At 36.8% G+C, this 26,319-nt stretch overlaps 1 protein-coding gene across 1 annotated transcript in view; it reads left to right on the top strand.

Annotated features, from left to right (window-relative positions):
• Window positions 1-25,781, top strand: part of NUP133 (nucleoporin 133) — a 53,052-nt gene extending 27,271 nt beyond the window's left edge. Inside the window, exons 15-26 of the mRNA XM_058543071.1 lie at window positions 439-663; window positions 4,417-4,539; window positions 5,146-5,245; window positions 5,806-6,057; window positions 6,919-7,052; window positions 8,882-9,040; window positions 9,678-9,813; window positions 13,421-13,539; window positions 15,997-16,077; window positions 16,832-16,896; window positions 18,183-18,271; window positions 22,245-25,781. Of these exons, the coding sequence (XP_058399054.1) occupies window positions 439-663; window positions 4,417-4,539; window positions 5,146-5,245; window positions 5,806-6,057; window positions 6,919-7,052; window positions 8,882-9,040; window positions 9,678-9,813; window positions 13,421-13,539; window positions 15,997-16,077; window positions 16,832-16,896; window positions 18,183-18,271; window positions 22,245-22,381 (1,620 nt within the window). The 3' untranslated portion in view covers window positions 22,382-25,781. The remainder of the gene's footprint in view (window positions 1-438; window positions 664-4,416; window positions 4,540-5,145; window positions 5,246-5,805; window positions 6,058-6,918; window positions 7,053-8,881; window positions 9,041-9,677; window positions 9,814-13,420; window positions 13,540-15,996; window positions 16,078-16,831; window positions 16,897-18,182; window positions 18,272-22,244) is intronic.
• Window positions 25,782-26,319: the final 538 nt, after the last annotated feature.

The raw sequence follows: 26,319 nt of genomic DNA, 5'->3' as shown, positions 1-26,319 counted from the left end.
ACTCTCCCACCCTCCCCGTGGCTTTAGGGTTCTGGAAATCAGTTGTTGAAATGGAGACTGTTGAGTTTGTAGTTCCCAAAGGTCTGGAATCTAGGGGAGTTCACTGATGTAGATAGAAAAGGACAGTTTTACCATTTTGATAACCATAAACAATAATTTGAGAAATAAGACAGGTAGAGACAACAGTAGTAGACAGAAACTCTAGAGTGACTCTAATCTTAGAACAGAACATCCATACTTTCTTACAGGTGTTAATGGCCCTGGCTGAATTATGTGTGTGTTAGAAACAGCCAAAAGGAGAGACAGCTAGAGGTACTTGCTGGGGGTGAGCTAGGGCTGCTGGCTCTCGACCCGTTGTGCTTTTGGTAGAAATATGACTGCATTATTTTGTATGTTACTGTAAATGCTTTCTAAGAATATGTGTTGTCTTTTCACAAGGTTGGTTTATTTGGACGTCTAGGCACTTTTCCAGTAAGAGGGATGCCGATGGCAACTCGACTATTGCTCTGTGAGCATGCAGAAAAGTTGTCAGCTGCTATTGTTCTCAAGAACCACCACTCCCGGCTTTCTGACCTGGTGAACACAGCGATATTGATTGCTTTAAACAAGAGGGACTGTGACATCCCATCCAACCTGACCCCTGCAGACGTCTTTTTTAGAGAGGTAAGATAAGTCTTCTTTCTTCCCTTAATGTGGCTTCTTAGAGCTGTGCCATTTACTGATCATGCCCCAAGCAGGGAAAAGATTGAGGACAAAGGATCTTTTGAAATTTTAAATTGGACTTCATATTTTTTGGGTAAATTATCAAGAGTATCACATATTTCTTGCTTTCCCTATAAATTAGAGCTTGCAAAATTGACTAAGAAGTTCTCCCTGTTGTGTGCTGGATGTTTTCCTTTTGTCTCTTCAAATCCACTCTTGACTCTGCCCCAGGAGGGCATCTTTGTCAGTGGGCTCCCTTACCCTCTGGCTTCCTGTTGGGTTTGACAAAGGTTAGGCACTATCAAAGGTTAGGTCAGAGGGTGGGGTGGTTATTCCCCTAGCTTCCTTCCTTGCCTGCTTCCACCGCAGTTTGCTGTGCCCTCTGTCAGAGACCACAGCTCCTATCTGGCGGCTCTCTCCACATTTTCCATAGCTATTCCCTCCCAGTGTCTCTTAAGGCCTGGACTTAATGGTGGCTTCCCCTGTAGCTAGCCCTGGGTGCTGTGCCATCCCTTGTTGGTCCCCTTGCTCCTGCCCACACCTTTGTAACCAGTCCCTTCACTGAACTCTCCTCAGCTACCTGCTGGATCTTGCTGTACACCTCGCTTTTAAAATCAGATTTATTTTCAGAGGGAAAGAAGAACCTATAAACTTTGGAGGCAGAGAAGATTAAGATGCTGGCCAGCTGGTGGCAGCTGGACATGGTAGTAATAGTACACAGCTCTTGTACTTGTGTGATGCCTCACAACCTCATGAAGTGGCAGGGGAGACTTTATTCTCTCCCTTTAAAGATGTCCACGCTAGAGCCAGCCCTGATGGCCTAGTGGTTCAAGTTCAGCGTGCTCTGCATCAGCGGCCTGGGTTCAGTTCCCGGGTACAGAACCACACCACTTGTCTGTCAGTAGCCATGCTGTGGTGGCAGCTCACGTAGAAGAACCAGAAGAACTTACAATTATACACAACTATGTACTGGGGCTTGGGGGTAGGGAGTGGAGAAAAGAAGGAGGAAGATTGGCAACAGATGTTAGCTTAAAGCGAATCTTCCCCTTCAAAAAATTTTTAAAAAAGGTGTCAATACTAAGACTCAGGCTGATTGTCTTCACTAAGACTACAGATCCTGGTTTTGAGCCAATTTTAAGCACACAATTTCAGGCATGCTAGTAGGTTGCTTCTGGAGTTGATAGTCCTTAACTAGGACTGTCCCTTCTGCTTTTGTGGCATTATCTGATTTTAGAAACAGTGCTAGGTCTTCCCCGAGCTCTGTGAAATTTGGAATTGTTTTTTGCATTTGGGGAACTTTTAACAGTATTTGGTGCCTCGAATTTTATTTCTAGCCTCCCACAGTCTAGGTATAGTTTAGCATCTAAACTATACCTAGACTGTGGGAGGCTATGCCAAGAAATTTCTTTATTTCTTAATATTTGATGTGCTGTAACCTAAAAATAATTTAAGACACTGAACTACATTGATTCCATACATGTATTTAGTTTGAAGAATGCCTTGTTTTTATACATTTGGGTTAGTCTTTTTTCTAGGGACTGTAAGACAAAGCACTTTTTTGTTTTATTTTGTTTTAATCTTGGAAATAAACCTAAAATCTGAACAAAAGAGAAAAAAGCAGTTCACCTTAAATTTTATGATCTAACCAATCAAACTGTTATAATTTTTGTGTTCTTTTTGTCTTTATGGTAAAACAAAGATTTTTTAAAAAAAAAATTATTATTATTTTTTATGAGGAAGATCAGCCCTGAGCTAACATCCATGCCAATCCTCCTCTTTTTTGCTGAGGAAGACTGGCCCTGGGCTAACATCTGTGCCTATCTTCCTCTACTTTATATGGGACGCTGCTACAGCATGGCCTGACAAGCAGTGCATCGGTGTGTGCCCAGGATCTGAACCTGGGCCGCCAGCAGCAGAGTGCACACACTTAACTGCTATGCCACGGGGGCGGCCCCTAAAAAAAATTATTAATGACAAATCATATGAAAGAATTAAGCAAGTCTGGTTCCTTTTTCTGCACTTGAATCAAAGTGCAAAGCATGCTAGTTAATTCACTGTATGTACATTTATCAATTAACTGAAAAAAATTGGAAGAGTCTGGAAATTACCTGTTGGATACATAATTTGTGAGTAGTGCCTTAGGAATATGATAGAATAAAACTAAAAATGTGATTAGTTCCTCAAAAGAATGCTTCACATGGAAAATGGTAATGTTTAAAGAGTGTTTAATCACTATTTATCTTAATTTCTTATGACTTTTACTGATCTTAAGCTTCCTTTGGGTGTATGTACTTCTAAAGGTCCTCCCACGTGGCATAACCATAATAAGAAGAGAGAGCTGGAAAGAAGAAATGCATGAATATAATGAAATATATATACATGAATAATTTTTCCTTCTCTTTACCTGTCCATCCACTAGGGAGTGGCAAATTACATTACCAACAGATATTAGCGTTTTAAGAGAAGAGTTGGTTAACCCAAATCAGTCTCTGGTTGGTGGGCTATATAGGTGAGATATGATCTGACAGCCCTGATAGAAAGTAAAATAGTACAGAACCTACGTGAGGGTGCAGTCTCTCCACCTTTTCTCCAGTTTGGGAAGTAGCCTGGCACCTGCTAGGGCTCTGTAAAGCAAAGTCACCTGCTTAACCGTGTTGGTACAGCATATGAGCAATACTTGAAACCACCGAATATGTAACTCACATGATAAGGGTGTTTAGTGGGTGTTTTGGCATTTTATTTGCTTTTATATTGATTTCTGCCTTCTATGTCATATATGCTTTCATTATCTTTTTCATGTTAACAGTATAAAAAATTCTTACGTTTAATCTTACAAATTATACGTGCCGAAGGTTTCTTGCTATGGCTGTTAGGATGCCTTTGACTAACATCAGAAATACAAAAGGAAGAACAAGGTTTGCAAGACAAAATGATTTTGTTTGGGCCACATTTTGCATGTGTATATGTATTATTCCTTTAACTAGTTTGTAAGCTCCTTGAGGGCAGCAAATCTGATTTCTATTTCTTCTTATCTCTGAGTGCCCAATACTATGCGAACTTTAAGTAAATATCCACTTAATAAATAAAGGGGGAAAAGCTTAACCATGGGCTGAAACTGGAAACAAATGTTTCAGTGCTTAATAACATTTTTTCACCATTACTTTCATGTGTTAATGACCAAAAAATAGAAAAGAACAGTTAGAAGTTATATATTTAGTTATTTTTATATAGCTACTGCTAATCTACAAACATTTCTATTGTGTCTAAAGAAGAGGAATTCCTCAAAGAAAGAAATTAGCAAGTTCATTAGTTTGGGTCATTATTTTAATCTATTGGTTCATTAGTTTAATTCTATAGTTTCGGGTCTTACATTGTAATGTGATGTCACTTGTAACCTAGTACTATTTAAAGGTGGCATTGAGTACTAATAACTATAATAAATAAATATTTCAATTATTTAGTATTTAAGTAAAAATCTACCTGATAACAATCCAGAATTTGCTTATTTATAAGAGTTAGTTATTTGGGCACGCTAACTTTACAAGTTAGGAGATTCTAACTTTTCTTGGTTTTTAAATTTATTTTCACCATTAACTGTTTTCTTCTGACTAAAGAGCTGAGGGTATGACTGAGAAAAGCCCATTGAGTAGATTCTAGGTAGTTGTAACTGTTATCCATCACTGTAATTTTCGTTACATATATGTACTCCCTCAGGTGTCCCAGGTGGATACCATCTGTGAGTGTTTGCTGGAGCATGAGGAGCAAGTCTTAAAGGATACATCATTGGAATCAGTTGAATGGGCTGAGGTGGTGATCAATGTGAACAGTATTCTCAAGGTACAAAAGTATGGTGAGGATTTTGGCAAATCAAAGCCCAGAGTGTGGATAGTAGAGAGAGTGGTTTCTGTATTCTTACTCTGTATCACCAATAATTTATAAGGCTTTAGCCATTTGTTAATTGCAAAAAGTTAGAAAAATATCGGTCATTTTATCAATCAGTTAACAAACATTCTGAATGTTGCCCTTGTGCATGTTAAAAGTTTCTATAATCTTGAGTTCTGTTTGGTAGAATAAACCTTTTATTTGTGGAAGGATATGTATGTATATCATTACAAATGTATTAATGTAATTGTCTAAATAAGTCTCTATGTTTTAATTACTCAAAAGCTCACTATTTATATTATTGATTAAAGTGTCCCATTTAATTTTAGCTAATGGGCTTTGTGTTAATAGTTTTCCTACTTTGGTTACTATAGTTTTCCAAAATTGAGGTTAAATTTTGGAGTAAAACAAATTTCAAATGCAGAAAGAACCAAAAAGTAGTCCTACAGACCTGTACTGAGTATTTTTTCATGTTAATAGACTTTGAGGTTTCAAATTACCTTTAGAAATACTGGGATTCATCACTTTCTGCATGTGATAATACATTTCATTTTTTTCCAGGATATGCTGCAAGCTGCTAGTCATTATCGACAAAATAGAAACTCCTTGTATAGAAGACAAGAACCACTAGAAAAAGAACCTGAGTATATTCCTTGGACAGGTGAGATTGTAAGCACTGAACCCAAATATACTGATTCATTAGCAGTTGTTCAAAGTATATTTCTAGTGATCCATCATTTTTGGAAGCTGTATTATTCCCCTAGTACAGGTTTGTAAGTGAAGTGAAAAAGTGCCATCTCCAAAATGAGCAATTCTTATGAATATCACTTTATTCCCTTGGAATAATTTATAGATCTCTCTATAATTTATTTAACCAGTACTTGTTATGCATCTGCTGGGTTTTAGTGCGTATAGTTATTCATAGAAGCAAGTCCTGGCCCTGGAGGTATTGACTATATTTTATGTTGATTTAATATAAGAAAGTAAGCAGAGTAGTATTAAAGGAATTGAGAAGGAAAAAAGGTCATCTTTACCTGGCTTTGCTGAGGAAGTCTCCATAGAGAAGATGGGGTTTGAGCAGAACATAGAGAGGTATCAGCTTAACCCCTGTTTGATTTATTTTTCCTGCAGCAGTGAAGTGATATAATTTTTAGGCAGTTGGTCTTTCCCCTAGTCATTATAGAACCCTTGCTTACCATGTTATTTTGTGTGATTTCACAGCAACAGGTGGTCCTGCTGGCATCCGAACAGCAATAGCACGCCAGCATGGGATTGTCCTAAAAATGGTCTATCCTCAGGCAGACAGCAACCTCCGAAACATTCTGACAGAGCAGCTGGTAGCACTGATCGATTGCTTCCTGGATGGTTATGTTTCTCAGCTTAAGTCTCTGGACAAATCCAGTGATCAAGAAAGATATAACAACCTGGAAATGGAATACCTGCAGAAAAGATCAGATCTCTTATCTCCACTTCGTAAGTGCATGATATTTAGTGAGGGCTATGGGTCTTTGAATTTGCAGAACAGATGAAGGAGTCATATCATTAATGCAGTGTATTCAGTGTAATATCATTAATCCAACTGTAACCAAGAACTGAAAGGGGGCCAGCCCGGTGGTGTAGTGGTTAAGTTCAGTGCGCTCTGCTTCAGCGGCCCAGGTTCGCAGGTTCGGATCCCGGATGTGGACCTACGCTGCTAATCAAGCCGTGCTGTGGCCAACGACCCACATACAAAATAGAGGAAGATGGGCACAGGTGTTACTCAGGGCCAATATTCCTCACCAAAAGAAATAAAGAAGAACTGAAAGCAAAGCAAATATGTGTGTTCATAAACATAAGCTTTCTGTGGTCATTTATTCAACCTTGTTTTTGTTATTTACCAGGGACAAGTACCATAGATAATGCTGAAGATAATTAAAAAATAAATAAATTAACAAGTTGTGGAGACTGCCCTCAAAGAGCTTATCACCTCAGACCTTTGCATGAATAACTGCAGAGTAGAGCGTGATGAGGGCTCTTAGAGGTGCAGAGAGAACGGTGTCACTGTCCAGCAAAGGACATGTTATTTTCAGTTAGGATTAGGAAAAGGAGCTTATTTTACTAGAACATGAAGGAAGGGAATAGCATCTTAGTAGGCAGTGATGAGGCAAGGGACTAAATTTACATCTTTAATGAGTTTATGTGGATTATGAAACTAAAGGCCAGTAACTGGAAAGGTTTCTGTTCTATTATTTTTAGTATACAGTATGAATAAAGGTAAAATTTCAAGTAATATTTTTTATTACATGTTAAGTTCTCAATAACAGGATTTTTTTCCATCTGTTCTTACTTCCACAGTCACACTGGGCCAGTACCCGTGGGCTGCTTCGTTAGCAGAAAAATACTGTGACTTTGATATCTTAGTACAAATGTGCGAGCAGACTGACAACCAGACCAGACTCCAGCGCTACATGACCCAGTTTGCTGATCAGGTAATGGACACTGGGCACGTAGGCAATAGATCCTGTAGTAAGGCTTTACCATTTCAGATCTTACTTGGAGTTTTTGGGAGATGATACAGTCTTTTTCTAGTTAACTTAGATACTAAGTTGTACCTTATGTTTCTTTGTAAATTGGAAGACAATTCTTTATATATATATTACTGAAAGATTCTTTGACCTTTGAAAAATACGTTAAAACTTTTATTTCTATTCTTATATTTTCAGTTATAATTAAAAGTACTGAGGTATATGAATATTGGTAGAGTTTTAAAAATTTGGATAGAAGATCTTGGGAGCATAGGATGCTACTTTTAGAGAGCTCAGATTTCCATACATCTAAGATTCTTGTTTTCCTTGTTTGACATCATGTTTCTTATTTTTTAAAAAAGTTCCTGTTATGACATTGTCTAGGTGAATTTAAGTTGCTCCTTAAAGCCAGTTTGTTCAGTCAGTTGATCTTTATGTAAAAACTAGTTTTTTTCTTACTATAGAAGTGACATTGTATAAAATTCAGAAAACCTCTATAAACAAAAAAAGAAGATAAAAAGTCATTCATAATTCCACCACCCAGAGAAAACCCTTTTTAACATTTGATTTATAGTTTTTAGTCTTTTTACTCTAAATTGTTATAGACAAAAGTTTTGTCAACGGCTTATTTCACTTAATACATCACAAATATTTGTCCATATCATTAAATATTCCACAACATTATTAATGGTGTTATGGTATTTCATGGACTGGATATAACTTATTTGATCAGTGCTGATTGTTGGACATGGCTTATCTAGTATTTCTAGTATTTCACAATAGTGCTAAAGTAAATACTTTTGTGCCTGCCATGATTTTTATTCTTTTTATGGATTCTAGTTCTCTATTCACATTTTCCATCCATTTTTGCATTGTTTCTCTTATGTTTTTAATATGTTTAGTAGTTATTTTAACGTCTTTTTGTGCTAACTCCAAAATCTGATCATTGTTAGGTCTTCTTCTGTTGCCTGCTTATTAGTCATATTTTTCTGTTTCTTATGTCTTATAACTTTTTTTACTGTGTTTTGGACATTGTGTATGAAAGAACCATAAAGATGGAAATCAGTGCTATTTTTTTATTATACTCATTTCATTTCTGGTTTCAAAAGTCTTATGGGACTGATGTGTTCATTGCAGAATTCCCTCTTTAGTGGAAATATCTCTTAAGCGCTGTGAGACTGCAGGCCATTTTAGTCTTCAAACTTTCCAGCCTAGCCTCTTACCACCCCAGCATTCAGCAAACATCTTGTGGGGAAAACCAGCTGGGTGTTTGGGGCCTCTCTAGGTTTTGATTTATCATGCGAGCCCACATGGTCATCCGGCACAGAATTCTACCCCTGAGAATCTTTCATTCTTGAATAATAGTCTCGGCATTGTCCAATAGAACTTTCTGTGATAACGGAGATTTTGCTCATATGTGCTGTCTGAAATGGGAATCTCTAGCCACATACGGCCGTCGAGCACTTGAAGTGTGGCTAGTGTGACTGAGGAACTGAATTTTAAAATTTTAATTAAGTTTAAACAACTACATGTGGGCAGTGGCTACCATATTGGACAATGCACATCTAGATTCTCTGCAGTCTTGAGCAAAATCCCCTTTCTGAATGTCCTTATTTGTCAAATAAGGTGATTGAATTAAGTGATTTTTGAGGACCCTACAATGTAGGAGATTAGTATTTAAAACAAGGTTTCCATTCTAGAGTCTAAGACCTTTGGAAGAAATTTAATGTTTTATTATCAGAAATGTATTTTTTTAAATTGTATTACTGGATTCTTGGCTCTGTTATTTGTAGAACTTTTCAGACTTTCTCTTCCGTTGGTATCTGGAGAAAGGAAAGCGAGGCAAATTATTATCTCAGCCCATTTCTCAGCACGGACAGTTGGCGAATTTTTTGCAAGCTCATGAACATCTCAGCTGGCTACACGAAATTAACAGCCAAGAATTAGAAAAGGTAAGAGGGATTTAGTTATATGGAGCAGATTTAGGCAATTTTTTATTTAGTTAGTTTTTAATTAGTTTAGTTTTTAGTAATTAAAATACTACTTACAGATTATTTTAAATGTGTATCTCTATTCTCTCACATAATTTGAATAAAGTATTCTTTTTGATTTATGATGGTATTACCATTACTTATACTATCTCAATAAAAACATGTAGCCCATTATGGTTTGACTACTATTACAGCAAAATCAAACACAAAAATTTTATTAACATATAAATAACAGTCATTGGCTTTTTTTTGTGATGAGTATTTTCTTATAATAAAAATGTTCAAATTATGAGTAAAAACAGTACTCAAATTAATTTTAAAGTTTGCCATGACAGGATGTTGAAGTGAATATATAATTATTATGGAGCAAGTGTTTTATACATATTTCTTTTCCCAGTAATTAGTGTGGGTGGTTGATATTTTATTGTGTAATTACTGTCAGTGTAGGGTACTGATCAGTCTTGAGGTTTGCTCATATTAACTTGATCTTTCATTGATAGCTTAGGGGAAAAAAACAAGTTTGGATTGTACTTAAGTTTTATTTCAACTTGAATTAGTACCCAGGATCTTATCAGTTTTCATATTTTGTGTATTATAGGCTCATGCAACACTTCTGGGTTTGGCAAATATGGAAACTCGTTACTTTGCAAAGAAAAAAACCCTTCTTGGCTTGAGTAAATTGGCTGCATTAGCTTCAGACTTTTCAGAGGATATACTGCAAGAAAAAATTGAAGGTAAAAGAAAGAATTTGAACAAGAAGACATACAAATCAGTGATGCTATCAATGAACTCTTGTAATGCATTCCTATTATCATTTAAGGGGAGCCATTAGAAACAGGACCCATCTCTCCTCTAAGAGGAATGCTTTCTATTCAATGTCCTTAGACAATTACTCAGTTATATACTTGGGATTCTCTTTTTAGAGAAAAGTAATTTGCATTTTAAATAAGAATTCCTAAAGAATAAATTCAAATGATTTGAACAAAGTACTCACATTACACCGTTAGTGACTCATATTCTAAGAACAAGAAGAACTACAAAGAAATCTTGACCTTTACTCAGTGAGTTTGTTGTAGGTAGTGGTAATTCTGAAGCTGTTGGTTTCAGAATTCAAAACTTTTGGTGTCATAATTGTGAAACTGTTTTGTGTATACTGTAGGTTGATAAAAATGATTGAATATATTACTTTTGAGAATCAAGGAGAAGGAAGATATAAATACAGAAAGAAGATGAGGAATAACCCTGTATTATTGCATTTGAATTGGAGATATCAGATGGAATCATGATTGTTTAAAAAATGTATTTCTTGGCTCTGTCCACTGAAAAGGCCTAAAAGCAGTGACACCCCAGTAGTATGGGTATACCTAGACCCATATTTTGGTTTCTAACTACCATTTCTGAGTAAAAGGAAATAAGGGCTTATTGAAGAAATAATCTTTGGGAAGTCTTGTTGGGCCAGAAAGCAAGGTTAACATAGAGATGTAAAACAACACAACAGCTCCCACTGGCCAAGTTTGGGGAGGATTTGAACACCAAAAAGAATGATGGTAAAGGATTTTATTTTACAGTTTAAAAAAGAAAAATCTGGGGCTGGCCTGGTGGCGCAAGCAGTAAAGTGCACGCGCTCTGCCCTGGTGGCCCGGGGTTCCCTGGTTCGGATGCTGGGTGCATACCGACGCACCGCTTGGCAAGCCATGCTGTGGCGGCGTCCCATATAAAGTAGAGGAAGATGGGCATGGATGTTAGCCCAGGGCCAGTCTTCCTCAGCAGAACAGAGGAGGATTGGCATCGGATGTTAGCTCAGGGCTGGTCTGCCTCACAGGGTGAAAAAAAAAAAAGAAAGAAAAATCTGTAAATCCACAGATGCCCAAAAGGGGAGGGGTCAGTGAAATGCTTCTTTACAAAAAAAGAATGCCAATAATAAATGTAGAAAAAATGTTTGACTTGGGAAATCACCATTTTGCAACCATGGTGAATAATTAGTCATCCAAGGATGCTAAAACTGTTGGGTTTAGGGGTTAAGGGAAGAGGATATTCTCATGTTTTCAGAGTATCATTACACAGATCTAGCAGATAACCATCACGAGCAGTGAGGCAAACTCACGTTACATACTTCCTGGAGTGAGGTAATGTGGCAATATTATAATACCACCTGTGTTACATTCTTGCCAAAAATGTGCAGCCTAAATCTAATCACAAGAGAACAATTACATAAATCCTGCTTTGGGGGCATTTTACAATACAGTTGGCCCGGACTTGCAAATTCAGCCACATGGGGAAAAAAAATGACAGGAGGCTGTTTTAGATTAAAGGAGCCTAAAAGCCATCACAACCGAATGCAGTGTGAGATTCTTGATTGACTCCTCAGTCATCCCCCAAATAACCAAAACAATGATAAAACTTTTTGGGGACAACTGGGGAAATTTGAACATACTTAACATTAGATGATATTACTGTACTGGTGTTAAATTCTTTAGGCCTGATAATGATATTCTGGTTGAACGTCTTTGTTCTTAGGAGATACATACTGAAGTATTTAGAAGTGAAATGTCGTGATGTCTCCAACTTTCATATAATTTAGAGGGGGAAGCGTATAGGTAGCTAGGTAGGTAGGTAGGTAAAGCTAAGTTGGCAAAATGTTAACAGCAGGTGACTTTAGGTATACAGTGCACATCGTATTCTTTAAAATTTTCTGTAGGTTTGGAATTTTCAAAATAAAAATTGAAGGGAGAAACCTCAGCTATGTGGTCAGGGGTGAGGTATATGCAAATATGGGTATTTGGCTACAAGGCTTAGCCACAGACTCCAACATCTGAGGTCTGGATTCAAATTATACTGCTGTCGTTTTTTCCTCAGAGGAGTGGGTGTGGTAGAATCTGGACAGAAATGGACAGATCTGGTTTGAGATATTTTCTCCAGCTTACTAGCTTTGTGATTTTGGGTAGCTGATTTACCCTCCGTTTCCTCATCTATAAAATGGGTAGTTGTAAGGATCAGAGGTACTCTGTGTTCCTTGAAAAACATGTCTTACATATACTAAGTATGCAGTAAGTCATAGGATTAGCATTTAACTTTTATTATTAAAATTATTTTTCACTGTTTTGGAGAATCTTCCTTCAACCTTTTATTTTTAAGCACTAGTAGTGCCTGTTGTTCTAGAGAAGTGTGTGTATATTCTGCAAGGCTGGGTGATAGTCTGAAAGGGGAAGCCATGTTTGAGCCTGGCTACCAAAATTAGATCATGTTACTCAAAATATTTCAACACAAGGCTTTATTATTTCTCATCCCGTCCCCCGCCCCCCAGGTATCATTGGAGCTCTGGTCATCATTTTGAATTTGATCATTTCTTAATTTCTGCTTTCTTAACACAATGGGAATATTTTCAGGTCTCAATAATTTTCTACAGACTGTTATCACAGTGTATCTAATTGTAGGGAGCAGGTTTTTAAAAAATAACTTTCTGGTTATATAAATAATTTCTTATGAAAATTTGTAAATCATAGAAAAAACACAACAAAAAAATAAGTTGTCTATAATCCCACCACCCCAGAGATAACTACTATTACTGTTTTATGTACCCTGCCAGTCTGTTTTTCTACCTATGGAAGTTGCACAAAAATGTTTTGTTTAATTTTTACAAAATTGGGATCATGTGGAATGATGCCAGTATTTGAATGAGCATATTTGTGCTTTGATCATTCCGTTTGGCTGTGACTGCTGTGTTTGTGAGGCTACATAGAGTACTCAACCATTTTTCCCTGCACTCCAGCACATTCTCATGGGCGAAGTCAGGTAATGGGCTGCAGCCTGGCTAGTTTATAGTAAGTAAAAGCCCCTCTCACCTCCTCCTATAGCGATAACCGTTGCTAGTTAATAGGTTTGGCACATAATCATCCAGGTTTTGTTTTTCCTGGAATATACCCATAGTGGCTTTTAAATAGATCATTTCCTTTAGTGAATGAAATTATAGTAGAAACTCTGCTGGGAAGAGTCACTTAATACTGAGTTACCATAAAATGGGACTGAGAAACCCCAGATTTGGGGGACTTGTGCCTCATGAAATGAGCATCTCCTGTACAACTTCTTCAAGTAGGGTGTATTTTCTTAGCTCTTCTCTCCCCTCCTAACTATTTCTGGCTTCTGTGATAATTCATATGACTTAGAGCAAACCATGAATATGCTTTAATATAATCAGGAATCAAGAAGAAGCAGAATTAATAACATTCTAAGATCATTGAATAGTGATGAGATTCCCTTTAGAGATGTTTTTCTTTTTGAATTCAGATTTGTTTTATGACAGAGCAAAAGTGAAAGTTTACTCCCTCTCATTTTGAATTCTAGAAATGGCTGAGCAAGAGCGCTTTCTACTGCACCAGGAGACCCTACCTGAACAACTGCTAGCGGAAAAACAGCTAAGTCTCAGTGCAATGCCAGTATTGACTGCACCGCAACTCATTGGCGTATGTGCTTCAAATCCTTGCACCATTTCTTTGTCTCAAAACATCCCCGGTGTTTCTTGGGCCATGTAATATAGTTCCTAAGAGGGGTCATCTTTCCAGTTCCTGTTTGATAACTTTCCCCTAGAATAAGTTATTGGAAGCTGTTTGAGAGCAGGATGCCACTTAGCAGAAAGCAATGGATCAGCCTCTGCTTGCCCATATATCTCCACCTGTTCCTAAAGATACTTATCCAGGTGACCAGAAGAAATTACTTGTATTTTGCTTTTCCAGTATAGGACAACTATGTACCATGAGATTCATTTCAGGCTCTTCCATAAGAAAAATAGTTTAAGGAACTGGTTTACATAGGCTATATGTACAGTCCTCTCCCTTTTCCTTTGCAACATAACCTGTTCCTAAGGCCATCGCTAGGTTATGGGCTGCAGCCTAGATAAGATAGTTTTGGTGTTATGTACATTTGTAGCCTTAAATTTACTTCTCTTCTTTCCTTTCAAGAAAGCATTTCAAATACAAGAGTGATGTCATAGGATCACCTTGAATTTGCTCTAATTATGTTAAAAAGAAAGCAAACAATTAAAAAACTTAAGTATTTTACCCATTATTAGTAACAGATTTCCTATAATTGAGCTCACAACGGCCTTTCCTAATAATAGCATATTTAATTTAAAAATCTAAGATGCTGTTGCTTGTAAGACTTACCATTATTTTATGTATCACTGAGAAGGAAAAAGTAGTGCCAGTTTTACTGTGATACACCATCAATTTTAATACCACATTCCAACTGTGATACACCATCAATTTTAATACCACATTCCAATTTTAGAGATTTTAACACTGTGGAGAAAAAAGATGTTCAGAAACAATGAAATAAAGTATTGTTTTTTAAGTGTTAAAAGACAATGAAAACAAGTAGATAGTTTTTTTCTGAAATGGTTTGAGTATTGTCTTTTGCTGTTAAAGGATCATGTGCAATATTTAAAAATGAAATTTGTGGGCCGGCCCTGTGGCTTAGCAGTTAAGTGCGCGTGGCTCCACTACTGGCGGCCCGGGTTCGGATCCCGGGCGTGCACCGACACACTGCTTCTCTGGCCATGCTGACGCCGCGTCCCACATACAGCAACTAACTAGAAGTATGTGCAACTATGACATACAACTATCTACTGGGGCTTTGGGGTAAAAAAAAAAAAGGAGGAGGATTGGCAATAGATGTTAGCTCAGAGCCAGTCTTCCTCAGCAAAAAGAGGAGGATTAGCACGGATGTTAGCTCAGGGCTGATCTTCCTCACAAAAAAAAAAAAAAGAAATTTGTTATATTTTAAATAGTTGGAAAAAGAAGATAGGAAAAATTCAAATTGATATTTTTAATAAGGCAAGTATTTTTCTAATGATAAAATTACAGGAAATTTGAAGAATACAGAAATGAGTATATAGTCAGCTATGATCTAACCAATCAGGGATAACCACTGGTAACATGTTGGTCTATGTTTTCCTGTTTTTTTTTTTGTTGTTGTTTTCCTGTTTTTTAAGTAAACTGTAGACCAACTGCATGCTTCATCATAGGTCTCTCTTTTTTTTTTGGTGAGGAAGATTGTCCCTGAGCTAACCTCTGTTGCTAATCTTTCTCTTTTTGCTTGAGGAAGATTGTCCCTGAGCTAACATCTGTGGCAATCTTTCTCTATTTTGTATGCGGGACGCCGCCATAGCATGGCTTGATGAGCGGTGTGTAGGTCTGTGCCTGGGATCTGAACCTGCGAACCCCAGGCCACTGAAGCGGTGCAAGCAAACTTAACCACTACACCACTGGGCCTGCCCCAGTCTCATTTTTTTAAAACTATTTGAAAGGGAAACATTTCAAAAGCATTATAGCCAGCTTCAAAAGTGTAAGGGCTGATGCCGGCCCAGTGGCATAATGATTAAGTTTATGTGCTCGGCTCTGGTGGCCCGGGGTTCATGGGTTTGGATCCCTGGCGCGGACCTATGCACTGCTTATCAAGCCATGCTGTGGCAGGCGTCCCACATATAAAGTAGCAGAAGATGGGCACGGATGTTAGCCCGGGGCCAATCTTCCTCAGCAAAAAGAGGAGGATTGGCAACAGATGTTAGCTCAGGGCTAATCTTTCTCACACACACAAAAAAGTGCAAAGGCAGCAGTTTATTGCAAAGAGTATGCTCAAAAGAATACTGAAATGTGTATACTATCTTGAACCTAAGAATATAAATTTACTGACATTTTAAAGGTCTATATACCAAGTTATGCAAATTAATTACTGATTAAACATATGCATATTTTAAAAGACAATTTATTATGAGGTAACTGGAGTATAATTTCCAAATTTGACACTGTTTTTTACTATAAAAATACCTACAACTTACTTGAAAGACATAATGACTTCTTTTCTCTAGTCTTGGTTATATGATTACTTAAAATAATCCTCAACCTTATTTTAACTTACTATAGCTATATATCTGTGAAGAAAACAGAAGAGCAAATGAATATGATTTCAAGAAAGCTTTGGACCTGCTGGAATATATTGATGAGGTAAGTCAAATCGCTTGAGGTGATCACAGGCGAGTGTCACAATTTATATATGGTTTTCTGTAGAATTGAATACATATAGAAAGAGAAAAAAAATACCTCTTTTAGCCAATTGTGAAAATGTGTTAACAAAAAAGACTGTCTAGTTTAGCTACCCCTAACTCCTGGAATACATATAGCTCTTTAGAAAAGCTGTCAAGAGATTCCATTTCCTGGTAATTCTCACACATTGCCAGATGTCTTTTTCCATGCACAAATAAAAAATGCTGCTTTTCAAAGTCCTAAGATATTTTTTCCCTTTCATTTATTGTTATTATTTGATTCTCAATCTAATGTGTTGCTTTATCAATTTATTCTTCATAGTATTCACCCTAAGAACTGTTTTACCTTCTTTGAAAAAAAAAGATTATAATGAAAATTCTGTAGGATAAATAGTTGGCCCTGCAGTTGAAAGTAGTTTGGTAAATTTTAAAAACGTGTTGGTTTTTACATTACCTTGTTTAAAATCTTAACCATCTCAAGGTTCCTGATAAAGTCAGATTTTCACAGAATAATCAGAAACTAATTCACACAAGATTATTAATTGGCTTACTCTTTTGAGTAGCATTAACATCTTGAAGAAAGAGAAATTTTTTAAAATTATGAATTAAAGTAAAGCAATAATATTTATGCAGAATTAGGAGTTGACGTAACTCAAATTGAAGCATGTATTTTTTAAAATCAGAACTTAATGAAGATTTTTTGTTTTGCTGTGAAGGAGGAAGATGTAAATATAAATGACCTAAAACTGGAAATCCTTTGCATAGCTCTTCAGAGAGATAAGTAAGTTCTCATAGCATGAATCTAAGGTATGGTTTTGGAAAAGGACTCTTTAGGAAGATTATGATATCATAAATAAATGATTTTTTAACCTAATTGTACTGTAACTATGATGAAAATTTTAATGGTTGCATTAATAATCTTAAAATTTTTATTCAATAATTAAGGAATAACTTAAGGATTAAGGGCCACTGATATAATAAAGCTCTACTTTTGATTTTAAAATATAGACTGTCAGTTTGCACAGAAATATGTATGTTCCTTATTTTCACTGAAGTCGGGCCAGTTCTGCCAAACAAGACTTGAGGCTACATTGTTTTTTTTTTTTTTTTTAAAAAGTTATGACAATTTGAGGATCAGTGGCCTCTTCTAAGTTATTTAGACCTCTTTTTCAGTCATCTCCTTTCTGCAGAGGAGAGTTTCCATCATGGGAATGGTAGTGTTAGGTAGTGGTAAAGAAAGACTGAGAATAATCAGTTGGAGGATGGATTGTTTCCAGGAAAAGAATTTTAAAGAGACCGTGACTTGAGTGCTAAAAGCCTTCCCTGCTTACAGTTTTCCTTTTTCCTGTGGTGTTGAGAAATTGCAGTAGAACTACTTTTACTAAAGCATTTCTTCCTCTGATCACTCCCAAATAGTTAAAATTGTTGTTAAATTTGGTCTTGGAGGTCACTCTCTGAAGCATCTAGCTCTGCCTACTTGATTCTCCTTCCTAATCATAAAAAAGTATGCTGACATTTGTGGAATTCCTTGTCCTGGCTTCTTGTTTAAAAACTTTAAGGTATCATGTGTCATATGTTCTTTGGTTACTACGAAGCAGTGGTTCTGTGTGTTTGTATTTCAGTAGTAGATAATCTCAACTAAAGAAAACTTAGCATTGTACTGGATGCTGGTTGCCGTTTTACTTTTATGAAAAACAGAGTATGTTATAACATATTGTAACTATTGTAACTACTCTGAAAGATCCCACTTTGGAGTCCTTACTAGATAGTTACTTACAGAATTTTGGGGGGAAAGATACCTCACTACTTGGTTTTGACATCAAATACATGATAGTTATATTGGGTGAATAGCTACCTATGTGTAGCATCTTATATCTAATATAGAGACTCTAAGTATATCTAACATTTAAAGCTCCCTTATTTAAATAATTTGAAACAGTATCGCAGAACTCAAGATTCTCCACTGCCCTACCACCGTCAAAACAAAACCACAATAGCAAACAGAAGTCATTTATTTTAGATTTGTCCATGATTTCATTTTCCCTTCACGGTGATTTTGTTTTCTAGCTGGTCCAGTTCAGATGGTAAAGATGATCCAATTGAAGTATCTAAAGACAGTATATTTGTGAAAATCTTACAGAAACTTTTAAAAGATGGTAAGTGGTTTGTTAATATTGGAAATTATGATATCACTCCTCAGTTTTAGAAATCTTAGAATAATGGGGATTTGCCAGTGTGTCAAATGCCAGAGTGGTTTAAGATTAAACAGTATCATACTCAGAATTAGAAAGATTTGTTTAAAATACAGTCATGCACTGCATAATGACATTTCAGTCAGTGACGGACCCCATATATGATGGTGGGGCCATAAGATTAGTACCATAAAGCCTAGGTGTGTAGTAGGCTATACTATCTAGGTTTGTGTAGGTACACTCTATGATGGTCGCACAACGACGAGATCACCTAACGATGCATTTCTTAGAGCGTACTCTCCTCATTAAGTGCTGCATGGTAAAGAAAGGGCTTTTTTCCTCCTCCTCCAATTGGGGGAGCGTGTGTCAAGGTGAAGTCTCCATCCACGTGGGTCCTGGGTGACTGCAGTGGACGAAGTCTCCATGCTGATTCAGGGCAGACAAGGAGTGGATTCAAATGGTGGTTGTGATACCAAAAATCCATATGAAAGAAGTAATCGTTTCCTTTAGTTTTTCAATTCACTCTTGTGAAGATTGAAAACTTGAAATGAGATATAAACTTTTTTGGTATACCCCCTGCTAAACTGGCCATACCATGTTTAAGAACAAATTACAAAATGTTTTTACAAATCCATTTTGGACATTAACACTCAAAAATTCATTTTAGGAACAAAATAAAAAAGAAACAAGAAGGGAGTATGTTTTGCCTATGTTTTGTACCCAAAGAAGTGAGCAAAATTCCATTTGCTGATCAAGATATAAATAGGTAAAGAAGCTTTTACAGATAAAATGCTTATTCTCAGGAAGAAAGATGACTTTCACTTCTTTTCATATTACTGGGAGCTTACTATATGGAGAATGTTAGACTAGCGATGAGAGATTTTGCACATTTTATACATAAAAACAAGTGTGGCTCATATTTATTATAGAATTATTAGATCAAAATATGTGATGCTAAATTCAGGCAGTGTGCAAAATAGGCTAACCTAGTGTTTACCAATCTTTTCAAATATAAGGACAGTCTCCTTAATACCAATTGGAAAAAATACATAATGACAAAAAGCTATTTTAAATTCAACAGTCCTTCTAAATGGATGTGAATTTTATTCATTACACTGACATTTACACACATTGGAAAATTTCCCATACAAATATCTCCAAGATACATTATTTAATCTACATAAAACATGTCCAGCCCAGTACCCCATACATAGTCGTCACTCAGTAAATATTTGTTCTTTGAATGCCTAGAATTATTTTGCAGATTCATAGCCCCAACTCCTCTGTAATAGATTCTATTCTGCAATTCTGTATTTTAGACTCACTGGCTTAACCAAGTGAAATGAAGGGGGTCTCAGAGAAGTACTGTGGGACTAACCACACCCACCAGTGCTCTGAAGTTGAAGAGAAGTCAGCTCTCAGTGTTTGCGTTCCAGAAGCTTTCATCTTAGAGCCTATCTGTGTTGATCTCCTGGCATTACTTTTCAGATTTTTAGTCTCTTTTATAACTAGTCAAGTGTAAATGCAATTGTATGACTAGATTACTTGGAACTTGCCTCAGCATTGACCTGGACTTTTATTTATGAAAATGGAAACTTGGTCACCCCCACTGACAGTAGATTTAATGAGTGCTTTCATTTTCAAAGATGAGCAAATAACACAAAGGTTAACTAAGCCTTTTCATCGTCAAAAAATAAATAAAAATTAAATGATGAAGAAAGGAATGTAGCAAAAGAAGATACCTTTTGCTTGAACATACTTGAAATTCAGAAAGAGCTAAAATATATCTATAAAGCTTTTTCTTTTCTGTATTTGGAATTGAAGACATAACTGGATATGGTTGGTTTCTCTGTACTGTTATAGAGATTCTTCACTTGAGCCTAATAGGTTATTAGAAGGCATTTGGACCCAAATCTGATGCTTTCCATGAAGTTAGTTCTCGTACAAGTCCCGCAGAACTGAATTGTGGCTAATCAAGTATTTAGTGCTATTTAAAGGCGACTTTGCCATTTTTGCTATTCTTAGATTATAAATCAAGATGGAAAACAGGAATAGAAAGTTACAATTTTACAAAAAGAATTAAATTTTGACCAAAGGACAAAAACAAGTAGCAACTATTATATAAATACATATTTTAAAAAGATATATATTTATTATAACAGCAAGCCAAAGACATTTATTTTTGGAACCTTTTTAATAATATAGCTTCCATGTACAACAATAAATGTTTTTAAAGGACAGATTCTGAAGGTGGAGAGATGTAGATAGCCTCACATTGTATTTCATAGGCTTTGACAGCCTGACAATTACTTCAGCCTGTGGGATGAATTCATCCTGCAGATATGTTTGAATTACCTACATGGAGCTTTCCCATTTGTTTTTACAAATTGTTGAAGTATGTTATACATATGGAACAAAATGCACATATCATTACCTGGAGTTTAAAACTTTTTCTAATTAATCACCTGCATTTAATATTTGAGAAGAGTTCTTATTTATATATCTCAAAGCCTTGTTTTCTGACTTCTCTTAAAAATCAAAAGATTTGCCTACACCAGGCTGAAATATTTACCTGGCACCAGTCAGCTGGAGCTGATGAGCGCTGCCCCCTTTGGATGGGCGTTGGCTCTACGTTTACCAAGACCCTTGGGCCACCTTCCTCATGCTGCCTACCAGAGCACTGCAGGCATTCGAGTTTCTACCCATGCTCCAAAGAAAATGAAGGGTCCATCAAATATTAGGTCTAAATAGAGGGCGTGCACTGTAAAAATAGAAGTCAAGTAAGACGTTAAGTTTCTTTAGAGAATTGGTCTTTCAGAAATTAATGTGATATTTTCACAAATATAATACTATTTTACAGAGAAAGCCTTTATTGAAAGTATGTTAATTGTTAATAAATGATGCATAAATATTTTGGATTTAGTCTTATAACATTTATTAACCCAGATTTTTATTATATTACAATTAAATGCAAAATATGGTGCTAGGCAGTGTGAGGGTATTAAAAAAACCCAGTATTTGATTTTGAGAACCTTATGGTAACATAACAAATTATAAAATATTGTCTTATTAATTTAAAAATTTTCCTCCAGTTTTATTTATCAAATGAGAAAATTGTACATACTTTTTTCTAACGACACAGATCTCAATTTAAAAAATCCATTTAATCAGTGCTCATTGGCTTTCCAACTCTATAGAAGACTGATGAAGAAATGATTCTTCCACCTGTCTAGTTTTAGATTTAAACTATAATACATTTTGAGATACTGTAGCTAGCTTGCATGACAGTATTTCTGCTAAATTATTTCCCAAATAGGTGAATGTATAATTGTTTAAAATACTGTGTTCGTGGCCGGCCCGGTGGTGCAAGCAGTTAGGTGCGTGTGCTCTGCTGCGGCGGCCCGGGGTTCGCCGGTTCGGATCCCAGGCGCGCACCGATGCACTGCTTGTCGGGCCATGCTGTGGCGGCATCCCATATAAAGTGGAGGAAGATGGGCACGGATGTTAGCCCAGGGCCAGTCTCCCTCAGCAAAAAGAGGAAGATTGGCAGATGTTAGCTCAGGGCCGATCTTCCTCACACACACAAAAAAAACAAAACTGTTTTCAAGTGATTATTAGTTAAAAAATTCCACATTGGAGGAATGATTAACTGTGGAGAAAAATGAAAATATTTGAGATCTTATTAAAGACTTTAAATAGATTGGCTATTTTGACCACTAATGGGAAAAAACACTCAAGCAGCCTCTTCTTTAGAATATCATACTGTTAGACCTACAAGTATGTTTGACAGATGGAAGGAATTTAGAACAGAGTATTTCCCAATAGCAGAGTGACGTCATATTTTAAATAGAAGCACAGGTGTTTTTATCATCAATCATCTTAATTCATTTGAGAGTTTCACGAAAATAAAAATGCCTGTCTCTGTTTGTGTTTGTAGGCATTCAGCTCAGCGAATACCTACCGGAGGTGAAAGACCTATTACAAGCAGATCAGCTTGGAAGCTTGAAGTCCAATCCTTACTTTGAGTTTGTTTTGAAAGCAAATTATGAATATTATGTCCAGGGACAAATGTAACTTTTTCTAAAAATGGCCATTGTTCCTGAAAATTTGTGTGTGTTATAAAAATTTTAGGCCTAAGCATCTAGAAGTTTATAGTTTTATAACATGTATTGCTGAGTTTTTTATACTTTATTTGGAGCTACTGTAAAACAGCTGTGTAACTATAGTTTTAGTTTTTAGTTGCATGATATTTTCTCTCCTCCTTTTTTCCATCTGAAATTTATCAGTTGATGTTTCTGTACTTGCTACTCTTTCTTGTTAGTCTCACTCCATCCAGGCTTCTGGAGTTCTTGTCCTGGTTCTGGCTACTTGTATGCACAGATCACTTCTAGGCTTCCATTTCTATAACTCTAAAAGTGAAAAAATTGCACTAGATTGTCTCTGAAATTGCTGTGACTCTGGATATTATGCACTGAAGAGAATCTGGAGTGTTTGGTATCTATCTTGGTTAGGGCTAGTGGGAAATATCTAGTAAGATAAATGTCAAATTTTGCTGACTTATTATAGGACTAAAAGATAAAACAGAGTGGGCCTAATTCATGTGAGCTTGATAACTGATTAATTCATTGGGAAAATTTTAAAGTTTTCTACATAAATAATAGAGTATTAATGAAAGTATTTTAGTGACTAAAACATATTTATGTGGCTTTCTAACCTATCTGTAAGTTCCATATAATAAGTGTATAGTATTAGTATTAGTTGCAGTCTTTCAGTATGGGGATTCAGTCAGCTTCATGTATTTTCAGGATGATTTACACTGAATTCCAGCTTTACCACGGTCTGTCTAACTGATAGAAAGCATGCATAATGCTAGAAAGCATTATAGGTTTTCTTAATACAGCATCTGATTTAACTGAAAAGTAGTGGTTCTCAAAGTTTCTTTGGCCTGACCAATGTCATCACTCAGTTTTTATCTGGCATTAAATAAGGACCAGAGATTGGACAGGGAGTTGCTGGCACATTCAGACTTGGCCCAATTGAATGCTCGCTAAACAACTCACCTCAGCGGCTGAAAAGGTCAGCAGTTAAATACCGTGAGGAGAGTCCAGTTCCTGTTTCACAAAGTGCAGCCGTCATGCCCTCCAGGCTGTGAATCGGCCTTTGACCTGTTCAGGAGAACGGGTTAATGGAGTTGTTTACGTAAATAATCAAAGGGGGGAAATGAGGAGCCTAGTCTTTTTCTCTTTGCAGCTTGTGTGGTGGGACAGCATCAGGGTCCAGGTTAGGAATATAGTGAGGGTGCCAAGAGGAGTTAGGAAGAGGAGCTTGTCAGAGGATGGATCAGAAATCACTGAATTCTTGTGTTAGGAGATGAGGCTTTGGTTTTGCAGAGACGTTAGCAGTTCTCACCAGTATGATCCTGTCAGGTAGTAATGTGCTCTGGGGACACAGGATTGTGCCACCCTCACATGCCACCACAAACCTAATTATCCCTAGTGTGACAGGAAAGCCAATCTGATAATGACCCTGGCCCTGCTGATTCCGTGGTTGTAAAACCACTCTCTCAGAGTGTCGTATCCTGATCTTACTTTGAGGGAGGAGAGGGCTCGCTCTTCTAGCTCTGTCTCCTAGAGTCAGTAGTTATAGCACCAAAATGGGTGAGTTTTTAAAAATTATTTTAACAGTAATAGTGAAATTAAGGCATAAGATTTTGAATAATTTTTTCTTCTAAATTTTAAAAATCTGTTCTACAACAGTCTTTTATCAAAGAATTATTGATTTTTATATAAATTGAGTAATTGATAATGACAAATTATAATTTGTGCTTTAAAGGTGAGCCTGTTTTCTGAGGAAAGAGAAACTACTGATTTGGAAGAGGTTTTTTTCACTCCTGTCTCTGAATGCTGTTCTGAAAGTTGCAGTTTGTGGCTTTCATTAAATCAAATAGTAAGGTTGTGATTTTAATAATGAGTAGCAGCGTTGTGTATTGGAATGTTGTAAGAATTTGTGAATGTGTCAAGGATTAAGGCAGAACTTGAGATACACAGTGAGAGACCTGCTGAAATCCTTAGTGAAGTAAAAGGCTACTGATACCCTCTGTTTTAGGGATTTTGTTTTTGAAGAGAACTTTTAAAAATTGAATTCTGTTCCTTTTTTCCTTTGGGATCTGAATCATAGTTTTCCTGAAGCATCACCCACTGAGCGTGCTGGGGCTATGTAGGAATCAGGGTGTGCGCACACTTCCCCTCTGAGGCAGATGGTCTTCTCCAGTAACTCGAACAGAAGGAAAGCCACTCCGTGGTGACGTTAGACTCGCTCTCACTCTGTTGTGACCCAACACACTTGTATATTTGGAGGCTGATAACTACAGAAATATTAGTGTAGCCCCCTCTACCTCTTCCTGGACATTTTATTCAGAGGATGCCTGAGGAGAGAATAGCTCTACATATTTCTATGTAAAATCCACTCATTAAATACCAAAGCACATTTTAAAAAATCATCTTGTATAATTTTCAAATTAAAAAAATACTGTAGGGCCAGCCTAGTGGCATAGCAGTTAGGTTCATGTGTTCCTCTTTGGTGGCCCAGGGTTTACTGGTTCGGATCCTGGGCGAGGACCTACTTACCGCTTATCAAGCCATGCTGAGGCGGCGTCCCACATAGCAGAACTAGAAGGACCTACAACTAGGGTATACAACTATGTACTGGGGCTTTGGGGAGAAAAAAGAAAAAAAAAAAAGAGGAAGATTGGCAACAGATGTTAGCTCAGGCCCAATCTTCCTCAAAAAAAAAAATACTGTAGAAAATGTGAAACGTACTTTTAAAAAACGTATATGGAAGAAAATAAACCCCTGTAATCCCACCAGCCAGAAATAACTTCAGTTACCATTTTGAAATATATCTTAGAATGTTTTGGACTGTGCATACTATTATATTTTGTAACCTACTTATTTTGATGTGAGATTGTGAATATTTCTATGTATCTTTAATCCAGTGTTTCTCAGCCAGTTTTTCATTATTACTCCTCCTAAGGAGACTTTTTAGACAGTTTTTTCCTAATCACTCCACTCCCCCATCACCGACCCTTGTGAAGTTTAATACCACAGATAATGCTGTGTATCTTTTTATGGACCATGGTCTCTCGAGGCCACAAATCATTGTAATATCTAAGATTTTTTCACCCCCCTCCCCATCAAGAGCCAATTTTTCCCTCTCTTTGAGAATGCATGTGTTCAGTATTCTTTAAGATACCATTTTTTAATGACTGCAGGACACTTCACCATATGGCTGTACCATAATTTATTTAAAAGTTCTCTGTCTTTCCGCCTCTGTCTCACTCTTTTTAACAAACTTAAAACACTTGAGTTAATGGTTTTGGTGGTTAGGTTTTTTGGGGTTTTTTCCATTTTAAATAATACAAGAATAAATCTTTGTACAAAAATCTTTGTGCACTCCAAATACATTTAAAATTACATTGGCTCTTCCTGCTGAGTTAATGATGACGTTGATATGTGTTTAGTGAACAGTTTTAATAATTTTTAATATCCTCTGCTCACCTCTCGTACCTCCTCACCCCTCTCACCTCCTCCAAACACTTAGAAGAAAGATACTGTACCATTTATTGAGTGTTTCTTATGTCTCAAGCATTTACCTAGTTTTAATCTTCAAATCAGTCTTAAGGAGTAGGTGGTATCCTCAGTTGAGAATGCTGAGTCTTTCTGGAATAAGGAGTAGGTGGTATCCTCAGTTGAGAATGCTGAGTCTTTCTGGAAGTGACCTGCCCAAGGTCACATAGCCAGTCAGAGTGGTCAGCATAGCCAGATATGCTTTACTCCAAAGCGCAAGCTTTTCACTAGTTCATTATATCGGGTGTAAGAAGGTAGTGGGGGAGGAGAGAGGACGGATCCAGTAGAGTCATCAGGCCCTGAGAGATGGCCAAGGCAGAGCAAGTCCCCCAGTGAGAAGACCCCCAGCAGAAGATCTAAGCCGTCTTCCTGACTGCCATGGGTTGA

The sequence above is a fragment of the Diceros bicornis genome, chromosome 6 (assembly GCF_020826845.1).
Source record: "Diceros bicornis minor isolate mBicDic1 chromosome 6, mDicBic1.mat.cur, whole genome shotgun sequence".
Lineage (NCBI taxonomy): Eukaryota > Metazoa > Chordata > Mammalia > Perissodactyla > Rhinocerotidae > Diceros > Diceros bicornis.
Note: the sequence above shows the minus strand (reverse complement) of the source record. Positions and strands in the feature narration are given on the sequence as shown.